The sequence below is a fragment of the Heterodontus francisci genome, chromosome 14 (assembly GCF_036365525.1).
Source record: "Heterodontus francisci isolate sHetFra1 chromosome 14, sHetFra1.hap1, whole genome shotgun sequence".
Classification (NCBI taxonomy): Eukaryota; Metazoa; Chordata; class Chondrichthyes; order Heterodontiformes; family Heterodontidae; genus Heterodontus; species Heterodontus francisci.
The window spans coordinates 41,603,552-41,619,072 of NC_090384.1; the positions used below are offsets into that span (position 1 = coordinate 41,603,552).

Consider the following 15,521-nt stretch of genomic DNA (forward strand, 5'->3'; position numbering starts at 1 on the left):
GTACTACAGGCCTCCAAATAGTCAGGGAGAGTTAGAGGAGCAGATATGTAGGCAAATCTCAGAGAGGTGTAAAAATAATAGGGTAATAATAGTAGGGGATTTCAACTTCCCCAATATTAACTGGGATAGTCTTAGTGCAAAAGGCTTAAAGGGGGCGGAATTACTAAAGTGCATACAGGAGAGCTTTTTGAGCCAGCACGTAGAAAGTCCTACAAGAGAAGGGCCGGTACTGGACCTAACCCGAGGGAATGAAGTTGGACGTGGTAGAAGTGTCAGTGGGGGTGCATTTCGGGGATAGTGACCATAATTCTGTCAGATTTAAGGTAGTCATGGAAAAGGACAAAGATGGACCGGAAATAAAGGTACTGAATTGGGGGAAGGCTGATTTCAATATGATAAAACAGGATCTGGCCAAAGTGGACTGGGAGCAGCTTGTAGGAAAGTCTACACCAGACCAGTGCGAGTCATTCCAAAAGGAAATAGTGAGAGTTCAGGGCCAAAATGTTCCTGAAAAGGTGAAGGATAGGACCAACAAGTCCAGGGACCCTGCATGTCTAGGGATATAGAGGATTGGATAAGGGAAAAAAAGGAGGCCTGTAGCAGATTCAGAGGGCTGAAAACAGAGGAGGCGCTAGAGGAGTATAGAAAGTGTAGTGGGGTACTTAAAAAAGTAATTAGGAGAGCGAAGAGGGAGCATGAAAAAACACTGGTGGGCAAGTTAAAGGAAAATCCCAAGGTGTTTTATAAGTATATTAGGGGCAAAAGGATAACCAGGGAAAGAATAGGGCCCATTAAGGACCAAAGCGGCAATCTGAGTGTGGAGCTGGAGGACGTAGGTGAGGTTTTAAATGATTACTTTTCAGCTGTGTTCACTATGGAGAAGGATGATGTAGGTATAGAGATCAGGGAGGGGGATTGTGATATACTCGAACAAATTAGCATTGAATGGGAGGAGGTATTAGCGGTTTTAGCGGACTTAAAAGTGGATAAATCCCCAGGCCCAGATGAGATGTATCCCAGGGAGGAGATAGCAGGGACTCTGACACAAGTTTTCAAATCCTCTCTGGCCACAGGAGAGGTGCCAGAGGACTGGAGGACAGCCAATGTGGTACCATTATTCAAGAAGGGTAGCAGGGATAAACCAGGTAATTACAGGCCGATGAGTCTAACATCAGTGGTTGGGAAATGATTGGAAAAAATTCTGAGGGACAGGATTAATCTCCACTTGGAGAGGCAGGGATTAATCAGGGATCGTCAGCATAAGTTTGTCAGGGGGAGATCATGTCTAACAAATTGATTGAATTTTTCAAGGAGGTGACTGGAGGTGTAGATGAGAGTAAAGCAGTTGATGTAGTCTACATGGACTTCAGCAAGGCTTTTGATAAGGTCCCGCATGGGTTAAGAAGGTAAGAGCCCATGGGATCCAGAGCAATTTGGCAAATTGGATCCAAAATTGGCTTAGTGGCAGGAGGCAGAGGGTGATGATTGAGGGTTGTTTTTGTGAGTGGAAGCTGGAGCAGTGGTGTACCGCAGGGATCAGTGCTTGGATCCTTGCTGTTTGTAGTCTACATTAATGATTTAGACGTGAACATAGGAGGTATGATCAGTAAGTTCGCAGATGACACGAAAATTGGTGGTGTCGTAAATAGTGAGGAGGAAAGCCTTAGTTTACAGGACAATATAGATGGGTTGGTAAGATGGGCGGAGCTGTGGCAAATGGAATTTAATCCTGAGAAGTGTGAGGTGATCCATTTTGGGAGGACTAACAAGGTAAGGCAATATACAATGGGTGGTAGGACCCTAGGAAGTACAGATGGTCAGAAGGATCTTGGTATGCATGTCCATAGATCACTGAAGGCTGTGGTATGGGTTAATAAAGTGGTTCGGAAGGCATATGGGATACTTGCCTTTATTAGCCAAGGCATAGAATATAAGAGCAGGGAGGTTATGATGGAGCTATATAAAACGAAAGTTAGGCCACAGCTAGAGTACTGTGTACAGTTCTGGGCACCACACTATAGGAAGGATGTGATTGCACTGGAGAGGGTGCAGAGGAGATTCACCAGGATGTTGCCTGGGCTGGAGCATTTCAGCTAATGAAGAGAGACTGGATAGGCTAGGGTTGTTTTCCTTAGAGCAGAGAACGCTGAGGGGGGACCTGATTGAGGTATACAAAATTATGAGGGGCACAGATAGGGTAGGTAGGAAGAAACTTTTTCCCTTAGTGGAGGGGTCAATAACCAGGGGGCATAGATTTAAGGTAAGGGGCAGGAGGTTTAGAGGGGATTTGAGGAAAAATGTTTTCACCCAGAGGGTGGTTGGAATCTGGAGCACACTGCCTGAAGGGGTGGTAGAGGCAGGAACCTCACAACATTTAAGAAGTATCTAGGGCAGCACAGTGGCGCAGTGATTAGCACCGCAGCCTCACAGCTCCAGCAACCCGGGTTCAGTTCTGGGTACAACCTGTGCGGAGTTTGCAAGTTCTCACTGTGACCGCGTGGGTTTCCACCGGGTGCTCCAGTTTCCTCCCATAGCCAAAGACTTGCAGGTTGATAGGAAAATTGGCCATTGTAAATTGCCCCTAGTGTAGGGATGTAGTAGGGAATATGGGATTAATGTAGGATTAGTATAAATGGGTTGTTGTTGGTCAGCACAGACTCGGTGGGCTGAAGGGCCTGTTTCAGTGCTGTATCTCTAAAAAATAAATAAATAAAATAGACGAGTACTTGAAATGCCATAACATACAAGGCCAAGTGCTGGAAAATGGGATTAGAATAGATAGGTGCTTGATGGCTGGCATGGACATGATGGGCCGAATGGCCTGTTTCTGTGCTCTATGATGCTGATCTTCTGCTTTCCATTTCCAACATTTCTTTTCTTCCTTCTGAATCTACTCTGAGGTTCCCATCCCCTTGGCTTCTATCAATACCAAAACTTAAACCATCTGCTAACAACTGTGGTGTCATTTCCCTTAGGAAGATAGGAGCAGGAGTAGGCCATCGTGTTTGCTCCACCATTCAATTAGATCATGGCTGATCATCTACCTCAATGCCACTTTTCCGTGCTATCCCCACATCCCTTGATATTATTAATATCCAGATATCTATCGATTTCTGTCTTGAACATGCTCAATGATTGAACTTCCATAGCCTTCTGGGGTAGAGAATGCCAAAGATTCACCACTATCTGAGTGAAGAAATTCCTCCTCATATCAGTTTTAAATGGCCTACCCCTTATTCTAAGACTATGTCCACTGGTTCTAGGCTCACCAACTAGGGGAAACATCTTAGATACATCCACCCTGTCTCACCCATAAGAATTTTGTAAGTTTCAATGAGATCACCTCTCATTCTTTGAAACTCTAGAGAATACAGGCCCAGTTTTTTCAATCTCTCCTCATAAAACAATCCCGCCATTCCAGGGATTAGTCTGGTGAATCTTCGTTGCACTCCCTCTATGGCAAGTATATCCTTCCTTAGATGAGAAGACCAAAACTGTGCACAATACTCCAGGTACGGTCTCACCAAGGCTCTACACAATTACAGCAAGATTTCTTTACTCCTGTACTCAAAACCCCTTGCAATGAAGGCCAACATACCATTTGCCTTCCTACTTGCTTGCTGCACCTGCATACTAGCTTTTAGTGACTCATGAACAAGAACACTCAGGTCCCTTTGGACATCAACACTTCCCAACCTCTCACCATTGAATAAATACTCTGTCTTTCTGTTTTTCTACCAAAGTGGATAACTTCACATTTAGTCACATTATATTCCAAGTTCCCTTGAAGCCTCCTTGCATTCTCCTCACAACTTACATTCCCACCTAGTTTTGTGTCATCAGCAAATTTGGAAATACTACATTTGGTCCCCATATCCAAATCATTTATATAGATTATGAACATCTGTAGCCCCAGCACTGATCCTTGTGATACCCCAATAGTAACAGCCTGCCATCCTGAGAATAAGTCGTTTATTCCTATTCTCTGTTTTCTGTCTGTTAACCAATTCTCAATCCATACCAGTATATTACTCCCAATCCCATGTGCTCTAATTTTGTTTAATAACCTCCTTTGTGGGATGTTATCAAAAGCTGTCGAAAAATCCAAATACAGCACATCCTTTATGCTGTAAGTAACATCCTCAAAAAACTCTAACAGGTTTGTCAAACATGATTTCCCTTTCATAAATCCATGTTGACTCTGCCCAATCATATCATTATTTTCTAAGTGTCTTGTTATCACATCCTTTACAATAGATTCTAACATTTTCCCTACTACTGACGTCAATTTGACAGGCCTGCAGTTCCCCGTTTTCTCTCTCCCTCCTTTCTTAAATAATGGGGTTACATTTGCTACTTTCCAGTCAGCAGGAACCCTTCCAGAATCTGTAGAATTTTGAAAGAAAACCACCAATGCATCCATTATCTCTATCGCCACTTCCTTCAACACTCTGGGATGTAGCTCATCTGGTCCAGGGGATTTATGAACCTTCAATCCAGTTAACTTTTCGAGTACTACCTCTTTATTAATACTAATTTCTTTCTGTTCCTCATTTTCACAAGTCTCTTGTTTCTCTAGTATTTCTGGGAGATTTATCTTACCTCTGTATCTGTTGAAATGACTGGGAAAACAATTGTAGGCATCAGCAAGTATTGCAAAAGACTGAGGACTTTCCGTCCAGCGGCAACCACTCCATAACCCTGGCATAGATAGCCAACCCAGAGGACCTATAACACAATCAGAAATAAAATCACAGGCGGTCTATGTAGGGTAATGATGGTACTGTGTACTACAGAATCAAAGCATATATAAATCATTAGATAAGCATGATAATGACAACAGAAAGCAAAAAAAAAAACTTGATGAGTTTGTGTAGTCACAACATTGCTCAGCATTTTTAAAATATTTGAATAAACTCACATGAATTGGCATCAAATTGATTATTTGAATTCGATAATAGGTTATAATATGCCTGATGGTGCAGTAGGGGATATTCTTCTTAGTTTGGGGCTAAAGCATATTTTCAGTCAGAGTAGAGAGATCTTTATGCTGTCCCATCAAGCACTCTAGGATAGGTACAGCATAAATTAAATCCAGAATGAGGCCCCTTCTACATTCCCCATCGAACATTCCTAAAACAGGTATAGCACCAATTAGATGCTAAGTAGAGAAGGCATCACTCAGCATCTCATACTTATTGTACCTGTTCAGGGAATGCTTGACACCGGGTACCCAAAAGTGACAAGTATTCTACTCACCAGCAAAGAAATCCCTCAACTTGGTGAATTCATCAAATAAATGTTCTTTCAAATTTTTTTGTAAGGAACAACTTATTCATGTTTAATTGCTATTCAAGAAAAGAGGGAGAGAGAAAACAGGCAACTACAGGCCACTTAGCCTGATATTAGTCCTCAGGAAAGTGCTAGAATCTATTATTTAGGAAGTTTTAACAATGCACTTAGAAAATCATAGTATGACCAGGCAAAGTCAACATGGTTTTACAAAAGGAAAATCGTGTTTGACAAATTTATCAGAGTTTTTTGAGGATGTAACTAGTAGGGTAGATAAAGGTAAATCAGTAAATGTAGCATACCTGGATTTCCAAAAGGCATTTGATGAGGTGTCACACAAAAGGTTCATAGGCAAGAGAAGGGCTCATGGAGTTGAGGGCTAATATATTAATATAGATAGAAGATTGGTTAATGGGCATGAGGCAAAGAGTAGGCATAAATGAGGCATTTTCAAATTAGCAGGTTGTGACTAGTGGAGTGCCGCAAGGATCAGTGCCTCAGCTATTTACAATCTATATTAATGACTTAGACGAAGAAACAGGGAGTCATGTATCTAAGTTTGCTGATGATACAAAGGTAGGTGGAAATGCAAGCTGTGAGGACACAGAGAAGCTCAAAGTGATATAGACAGGTTAAGTGAGTGGGCAACAAGGTGGCAGATGGAGTATAATGTAGGGAAGTGTGAGGTTATTCACTTTGGTTGTAAGAATAGAGAGCAGAATAATTTTAAAAGGTGTGAAACTTGTAAATGTTGATGCTCAGAGAGACTTGGCCGTGCTCGTACAAGGAAGACAAAGTTATCATGCAGGTACAGCAAGCAATTAGGAAGGCAAATTGTCTGTTAGCCTTTATTGCATGGGGATTGGAGTACATGAATAAAGAAGTATTGCTGCAATCATACAGGGCTTTGGTAAGACCACACCTGGAATACTGTATGCAGTTTTGGTCTCCATATTTAAGGAAGGATATACTTGCATTGGAGGCAGCACAGCGAAGGTTCACTAGATTTGTCCTTTAGATGAGAGAGTTGTCCTATGATGAGAGGCTGAGTGAATTGGGCCTATATTCTCTGAAATTAGAAGAATGAGAGGTGATCTCATTGAAACATAGAAGATTCTGAAGGGGCTTGACAGGGTAGACACTGAGAGGTTGTTTCCACTAGTTGGGGAATCTAAAACACGGGGGCACACTCTCAGGAAAAGGGGCTGATCATTTAGAACTGAGAAGAGGTGCAATTTCTTCACTCAAATATCTTTGGAGTTGTCTACCAAGAGGGCAGTGGATGCTCAATCATTGAATATATTTAAGGCTGAGATAGACAGATTTTTGGTCCCTCAGGGAATCAAGGGATATGGGGAGTGGGCAGGAAAGTGGAGTTTTGTACCTTCAGCTAACCGGAATGGCTTTCTTTGTCTACCCTATACAAACCTGTCAAAATCTTGTACACCTCTATCAAATCTCCTCTTAATCTCTTTTGCTTCAAGGAGAACAACCCCAGCTTCTAACTTAAAATCCCTCATTCCTGGAACCATTCTGGTAAATCTCCTCTGCACCCTCTCAATCCCCAGGTCTGTGATAGATAGTGAGGATGATACTAATCAACTGCAACAGGACATAAATAGGCTAGCAGAATGGGCAGACAAGTGGCAGATGGAATTTAATGTAGAGAAATGTGAGGGGATGCATTTTGCAAAAATGGATATGGAGAGATAATACAGACTAAATGGTACAGTTCTAAAGAGTGTACAGGGGCAGACAGACCTGGGGATTCATGTGCATAGATCTTTGAAGGTGGCAGGACATATTGAGAGAGTAGTTAGCAAAGCATATAGGTTCTTGGGCTTCATAAATTGAGGTATTGAGTACAAAAGCAGGGAAGTTATGCTGAACCTTTATAAAGCTCTGGTTTGGCAACAACGAGAGTATTGCATCCAGTTCTGGTCACCACACTTTAGGAAGGATGTGAAGGTCCTTGAGAGAGACACCTCCAAGTTTGGTATTATTGGAAAATTTTGAAATTTTACTCTATATTCCAATATCTATGTCATTTATGTATATCAAAAAAAGCAGCAATCCTTGCACTGAACATTAAGGAACACCACTGTCTGCTATCCTCCAGTCTGAAAAACAATCATTTACCAGGATTTGCTATATTCTGTCCTTAAACCAATTTTTTATCCAAGCTGACACTGACCCTCTGACATGAACCTCAATTTTGGTAACCAACCATTTATGTGATACTTTGTCAAATGCTTAAAATCCATATGACAAGATCCATTGTTTTCCCTTCATTACATAGTAACATAGAAACATAGAAAATAGGAGCAGGAGTAGGCCATTTGGCCCTTAGATTAGTCAAGCATGATCTACCTTTTACAAATTCATGCTGGCTCTCCCTAATTAATTCAAACCTCTCCAAATGCCTGTTGATTTTTCCGAGTATTGTTTCTATCGGAACTGGTTGGTGGGGAAGCCAGATGAAGGAGTTAGCTGGATAGGGTAAGTGCCCTTTTCTGATTGCTACATTGCTCTTATTGTCAATCTGTTGTGGAATGACTTTATTCAATTATGAGAAATCAGTTTCTCCTGAAGGCTTAGTAGGTAAATGCACTATCTCGTGTATTACTGAGCCACACAGACCAAGAATGTTCTAGGTTTGAATCTCAATTTATGCTTAATTGATTGATCTGCTCTTGTAACAAAGACACATTTTCATTTGCAATTCTCTGGTGAGAAATGCTACATACTTAAGAGTCCTGTGTCACTAAATAATACCCAGAATGATCAGCAGTATCGATTAAGATTGCAAACAGTTTATCAGGATTCCCATCTGCCTATCAGTGGCATTTCTCAGCTCAGAAATTTTCACATCTGCAATTTTTCTTTGTGCAGTTATGCAGCAAGGGTAACTTTGATCAGCCTACCCCTCTGTTGTAATGACACTAACTGCTTAGTAATCAAGGAGCTATTCCATTCACAGTCCTTCATGGTTAGTTCCTAAGATCTCCTTTTCATCCCTTTAGGCTACATGTGCAGAAAGCTAATGCCTAGAGGGGCTTGCTCTGATTCCACAGAGTAATATTTAATTAACACTTTGTCTGAAAATCTTGTGACATGAGAATAAAAGCTTATCTGGAGGAATTATTTCCAATCCATGAGAAAAGTAGGCTCTCACCACCACTGCCCTGCTGGACTCTGCCCTGCCTCAGCTCATCTGCTGCTGAAACCCTCATTTATGTCTTTGTTACCTCTAGACTTAACTGTTCCAGTGTTCTCCCAGCTGGTCTCCCATCTTCCACCCTATATAAACTTGAAGTCATCCAAAGCTCTGCTACCTGTCTCCGAACTTGCACCAAGTTCTGTTCACCCATCACCCCTGTGCTTGCTGACCTGCATTGGTTCCCGGTACTGCAATGCCTCAATCCCCGAGTTTAATCACTCTACTATTGACAGCCATGTCTTCAGCTGCTCAGGACCTAAGCTCTGGAATTCCCTCCTAAAGCTCTCCTCCTCTCTACCTCTCTCTCCTCCTTTAAGACTGTCCTTAAAACTTACCTCTTTGACCAAGCTTTAGGTCATCTGTCCTAATATGTCCTTATGTGGCTCGGAATCAAATTATGTTTGATAACGGTCTTGTGAAGCGCCCTGGGACATTTTACTGTGTTAAAGGTACTATAGAAATGCAAGTTGTTGTTGTTGGCTGGACTCTTTAAAATCTCAACAATAAATTTAGCTGCTGGTATATTGCTCTGGAATCCACCTGTTTACAGTATGTGGAAGGTTTTACAGCACTGGCAGCAGCAAAGAGGTTACTGCACAAACATAGGGCTGTATTTTGTTCTCCCCCAAGTGTCGGGTTGGGGGGGACCTGAAGGTGGCTCCAGATGAGGCCCGCCATGGACCTTGACGCCAGGAGGGCCTGGCCCAAACCTCCCGCCGGCGGCAAGGCTCTGCGGCAGACCTCCCACTCCTGGGCGACGGGACCACAATTTAAATATTCAAATGAATAAAATTAATAAGTTTACATAGATTTACCTGTGATCTTGAGGACCTGCTGCGATCTTCGGCACGGCGGCCGGCACTCCCCGCGCCTTCAGATCCCCGTCCGGAGAAATGCAGCGCTACGCTGGTGGGGAGGGGTTAGGAGGTAGGTTTGTCAGGGGTTGGGGGCGGGGAACAGAGTCAAATATATGTAATAGGTGTAGGGGATGGTGGAAAGAGTTGAACCTTAAACTTTGCAGTTTGTGTAAAAGATAAGTGTTTTTGGGGGAAAGGGCAAATCGTTATTGTAATTATTATTGGGGGGTGGGAAAGGGGCATTAGAAATGTATTTATTTATTTTTGGGGAGTAGGACTTTAAAACTTTAAATTGGGCGTCAGGGCTGGCTGCCCTTTAAAAATGGTGCCAGCACCTGCGCACAGGCAGCTGATGCCATTATATAAAAACAAGAAATGCTGGAAATAATCAGCAGGTCTGGCAGCATCTGTGGAAAGAGAAGCAGAGTTAACGTTTCAGGTCAGTGACCCTTCTTCTGCTGGGGACAGATAGCCCACCCCCTCCACAAGATTGTGGGGGAGCGGTGGGGTTGGCGTTCCACCATGGCTATTTAAATGAGCCGCCACACTTGAGATTGCGGCGGCTGTTTGGCATGGTTGAGCTCGTCACCGATAAATCCGACCCATAATGGTATGTTAGCCTTTATCGCAAGAGGATTTGAGTACAAGAGTAGTGAAGTCTTGTGTCAATTGTAAAGAACCTTGGTTGGACCACACTTGGAGTACTGTGTGCAGTTCTGGTCCCCTTACCTTAGGAAGAATATTATTACCATCAATGGAGTGCAACAAAGGTTCACCAAACTTGTTCCCGGGATGGCGGGACTGTCCCATGAAGAGAGATTGGGGAAACTGGACATGCATTCTATTGAATTTCGAAGAATGAGAGGTGATCTCATTGAAATCTACAAAATACTTAAAGGGATCGACAGGGTAGATGCAGCTAAGATGTTTCCCCTGGTTGGGGAGTCTAGAACCAGGGGAGACAATTTCAAAGTAAGGGGGAAGCCACTTAGGACAGAGATGAGGAGAAATTTCTTTACTGAGAGGGTTGTGAATCTTTGGAATTTTCTACCCCAGCGGACTGTGGAAGCTCCGTCATTGAGTATGTTTAAAGCAGAGATTGACAGATTTCTAAATACAAATGACATATGGGGATATGAGGATAGTGTGGGAAAAAGGCATTGAAGTAGATGATCAGCCATGATCATATTAAATGGCAGAGCAGGCTCGATGGGCTGAATGGCCTACTCCTGCTCCTGTATCTATGTTCCTATCAAATCTCCTCTCAGCTTTCTCTTCTCCAATGTTACGAAAGTGCTTCCTTTTTTTTTGAGGACTTGTGTTAAAACTGGAAAGATTCCAAGGCTGTGTTTTTTTTTACCAAGTTCACCGACAGGACAAGATGTTGTTTGAAAGCCACCTGTGCTGGAGGCCACCTGTGATTTGGGCTCAGAAAACAGCAGAACCCTTGGTGACCTGGAAAAAACAATGGTTACAGTTAAGCCACATGTCGGGGTTTATGGAGGTCAGGAGGTCGACTCACTGTTTGGGGTTTGAACATTTTTTCAGTTTTAGTTGTGGTAAGAACTGTTTGAAGACAGTTGGTGTTTTCCTGACAAGGAAAAAAATAAATCACCCAGCTCACCTCCTTCTCTACCTTTTTGAAGAAATCCTGCCAAGATCCAGTGTGGAAAAAAAAAATCCCTGGTGATGTATAGCTCCTGAGGAGCTGAAAAACAAAATCCTATGATTCAAGTGTGTGCTGGCGGAAAAACCTTGATGCCATATTTCTCCTAGGAAGCCTACTGGTATAATTCTCGACATCTCCAGAACGGACTGCTTCTGAAACAATCTAGTGACCCATTTCCGTATACACGGATGCCGGACCAAAAAAGGGACAACTGACTTCCTTCCATATCTTCTTTCTTTTTTCATCAAGAATTAGCCAGTATTTGGCCAAAGTCGTTTTTTTTGGTCTTTTTTTTTGTAACAGACCTCTGCAGAGTGAATTTCTGTACTTTTTCCAGAATGTGTAGTTGGGGAATTTTTAAAAAGGGAACTTTCATATTTTAGTTGGTGTGTTAATGCTTTGCTTCGCTATTGGTTAAATCTTGTTTTATAATAAACTGATAATTTTATTGTTTATTAAAAGAAGCTGATTGGTATATTTTAATCTGGGATAAAAGAATAGAGTATATGATTGACTGTATTGGTAACCGGGTAAACATTTAAATAGATGTTGTGACCTGTGGAGAAGTGGAACTAGAAAAGACAGTGTACTCCTCCCGCCTCGGCCGTAACACCAAGGAAAACAGTCCCAACTTCTCCAATCTATCTTCAAAACTGAAGTTCCTCATCCCTGGAACCACTCTCATAGTCCACAATCATGTAGTAACAAAGGAGTGCAGATCTGTGCTGCACCTGTCAGCTTCCTCTGCTTTCGCGGCACTTTTTATTTGTCCCCTTTCTCTGAAATTCCCAAAACATGTACAATATCTTGGTAGCAGTGACTGATTACTGCCTTATTCTGATGATTACAGAGCTATGCCTCCCTTATTCTCAACTTTTTCTCCCCTTATTGGTTATTACAGTTATTTCTGCCTTATTCCCAGTAACTATGGCGGCCTTCCTATTTTATTGACGATTGCAGTGCTATTCCTGCCTCGTTATCAGTGATTGCAGTAATCCCAGTGCTATTTCTGCCAACAATCTCAATAATTACCAAAGTTTTCTTACTTTATTCCTCATGAATACAGTTATATTCCTACATTATTCCCAGTGACAATTATATTATTCCTGTGATTATAGCACTGGTTCCCTATGATTACAGTTATTCCTGCCTTGCAATAATAGCAATATTTTGCTCTTAAGGTTGCTTGCATCTAATATCATGGCCTTCATATAGGTCGCCAGGCAACAATGGTGCATTGCGGATAATGCCCTGCAGGCTGTGCTCCATATAAAAGTGAAAGATATCACTCAAATGTGGCCAGTATCAGCCCTTTGAACTATATTTATATGCTCCCCTTTGTACAATACACCATATAATGAGCATGTTATTGATATTGTAAAATTTAGGCCAAACAGTATGCAGCAGTACCACTTTGACTGATGTCATGATTGGCATCATGTATTGTGACGGAACATTCTATGATTTGCATCCCTGCCCAAAGACTTACCAGGATCTGGGACAAGACACAGAAGAGAACACAGTAGCTCGCTCTCAGGCAGACTCTCCTCATCCAACTCCATCGATTCTCCTGGCTAAGCTGCAAGGAATTCTGGGATTTCTTTGGATTGGCCTCCTCTTCCTCCTGGGGGCTGCATTGACTCAGTGCCCCCATCATTCCTTTCTCCTACCAGTGCCTCAGAAGGACCTGTAAATATAAATGAGAGCAGGACGAAAATGAGGGTTAATCAGAATTCATCCAGAGTGACCAGCTGCTCTTCATGCTCGATGTGATGGCTCATTCTTTACGGCTGTCCGTAATGTCTCAATCCCAAGTGGCAGATGCAGGACTGTGTTCAACTGTCATGGTTTATTCATTGTGTGCTGCTGCTGCTTCCTTTGGAGAAAAAAAACCAAACCCACACATGAGTGGGAGGACGAATCACTGTACGCAGTTGAGGAGTAATGGAAAATTTTACACCAAGGTAAAGGCAGACAGCCAATGACAGGCAGAAATGACGGTGATTGCAGAGGAAGAGATGAGGTGGGGGGGGGGGGGGGGGAGAGAGAGAGAGAGAGAGAGAAACAAAGACCTGGAGAGGGAGTGAAACAGAAACAGATGTTAACAAACAGACCCAGGGAAAGAAAGAACTGTACAAATACAGAGAATCACGCAAATGCAGAGAGGGGCAGAGAAGCCATAACCAAAGGAAAGGGGAAGAGGAAAAGGAAGAGAGAGTGGGGGAGTGAGAACCATAGCAATCAAGACCAAAAGATGGGAACATAATCATAAGCGTGGACATTGCTAACTGAAAATTTAGAATAAACTGAGTGATGTCAGTATTTTCACTGACTGCACTCGCATGGCCATTTATTCATGATGTTTGAGATTTGCATATATTGCTTATAGTACACAAGCTACTGTCTGTACAGCAGCTTGAAGAAGCATTCAGACAAGGACTCACAGGTAATGTTAATTTAAAGGGCTGCAATAGCAATTTAAATGGCTGCATTCTCACTTGCAACATAAAGGAAGGGTGATGGTTTCTGGCTCACACACTGTCAGATTGACTGAGCTCATGTTGTACAAACTGAAGGAAAGGAGTGCACTCTCCACAGAAAAACTTATTCAGCCAGCTTGACAGCAGATGGATGACATGGTGAATGCTGTCACCAGACAAGGTGGCAGACTTGAAGAAACTGCCAAATTAAGGCTATAGAGTACCTGCCTATGCCAAGTAGCTGCCCCAAGTGTACTTCCTCGTGACCTGTTATTGCTGCTGCATCCAAAGAGTTCACACAATCTTAATAACACTTTGAATGTTTACCATACATGGCTATATTGCACTGGGACAACTCACTCGCGAAACTGTCACACTAAAATCTTAAAGGGGCTTCACACAACAAATACAAATCCTCCAACACAGCTTGCCTGCATGATGCATGCTCATTTACTGTCACACAGGAGGGGCACTTGTAGTTCACTGAATGGGCTCTTTAAACTTGAGACATTTCAAAACTATTTCTCTTCTTGCAGGACAAGATGGTATATAGTAAAAGGGAGTGGGCCCAAACTGCAGAAAGATCCAGGCATGTCAAGCCTTTAGCTCCTTTCAGGAGGCTATGATTCATATGATTGGCCATGATAGCATTGAGGGAGAATGGGCAGGGTGAAATCAGAGGCTTCCTCTCAGCTCAGGTCTAAGATTAACCAGTTCTTGTCATATTTTTCCTCCTACTTATTCACTCGTGGTATTCATAACCACAAAACCGTCACATACAATATCTTGCAAGATTCATTTGTGACAGAGTATACCACCAGCAGGGAACAATAGTGGTATTTAAAGTGCAATGCTGAGTGATCAGAAAGTCAGCAAGCTGAGAAACTCTCAATACTCCTCTTAAAATACCAAACTGCATTATAATTTTTACCAGTAGGAATTTTGAAGCGACAGAGAGAACTACAGAAAAAAAAACACAGAAACCAAAGAGTGATAAACGGAATGAGAGACAATAAGAACATAAAAAATAGGAGCAGGAGGAGGCCATATGGACCCTCAAGCTTGCTACGTCATTCAGTAAGACCATGGTTGATCTTCGACTTCAACTCCACTTTCCTGCCCAATCCCCTCAGGGGTAGAGAATTCCAAACATTCACATTCTTCTGAGTGAAGAAACTTTTCCTCATCACAGTTCTAAATGGCCAATCCCTTATCCTGAGACTATGCCCCCTGGTTCTGCACTCTCCAGCCAGAGAAAACAGCCTCTCTGCAACTGCCCTGTCAAGCCCTCACAGAATGTTATATGTTTCCATGAAATCACCTCTCATTCTTCTAAACTCCAGAGAGTATAAGCCCATTCTACTCCATCTCTCCTCATAGGACAACTCTCTTATCCCAGGAATCAATCCAGTGAACCTTGGTTGCTCCCCCTCGAAGGCAAGTATATCCTTCCTTCGGTAAGGAGACTAAAACTGTACACAATACTCCAGATGTGATCTCAACAAGGCCCTGTACATTTGCAGCCAGACCTCTTAACTCTTGTACTCCAAACCCTTGTCGTGAAGGGTTGTTGTATCTGCATGTTAAATTTCTGTGTTTTTGTGTACAAGTACACCAGAATCCCTCTGAGCATCAACATTTAATTGTTTCTCACCATTTATAAAATTTCTGTTTTTCTGTTCTTTCCAGCAAAAGTGAATAACCTTACATCTGCCACCTTCTTGCCCCCGTATTTAACCTATCTATATCCCTTTGCAGACTCTATAGCCTGAATTTTAAGGCCCCCCGCCAAGGTCTAGATTGGAGTGGGGGAGACCTGAAAATACCGACGCCATCAGTTTTGAGATGCCATTCGCAGCACCGGCCATGTTCACCAGGGCAGGACAGCAATCCCGTGCACCTCCCGATTGAGGCCAACTCATCAAGAACTTGTTGGGGTGGAGGTTCGGATTTTGAAGCGAGCGCACAGGTTTCACGTGCTGTCCATTGCTGACCAGCTAAAG

The 15,521-nt window shown here is 42.6% G+C and overlaps 1 protein-coding gene across 3 annotated transcripts in view; it reads right to left on the reverse strand.

Moving 5' to 3' along the window:
* Positions 1-12,720, reverse strand: part of ptpn5 (protein tyrosine phosphatase non-receptor type 5) — a 143,429-nt gene extending 130,709 nt beyond the window's left edge. For all 3 annotated transcript variants that reach the window (XM_068046057.1, XM_068046058.1, XM_068046056.1), the window contains exons 1-2: positions 12,528-12,720; positions 4,603-4,728 (exon numbers count right to left, since the gene is read on the reverse strand). In XM_068046057.1, the coding sequence (XP_067902158.1) occupies positions 4,603-4,728; positions 12,528-12,695 (294 nt within the window). In that variant the 5' untranslated portion in view covers positions 12,696-12,720. The remainder of the gene's footprint in view (positions 1-4,602; positions 4,729-12,527) is intronic.
* Positions 12,721-15,521: the final 2,801 nt, after the last annotated feature.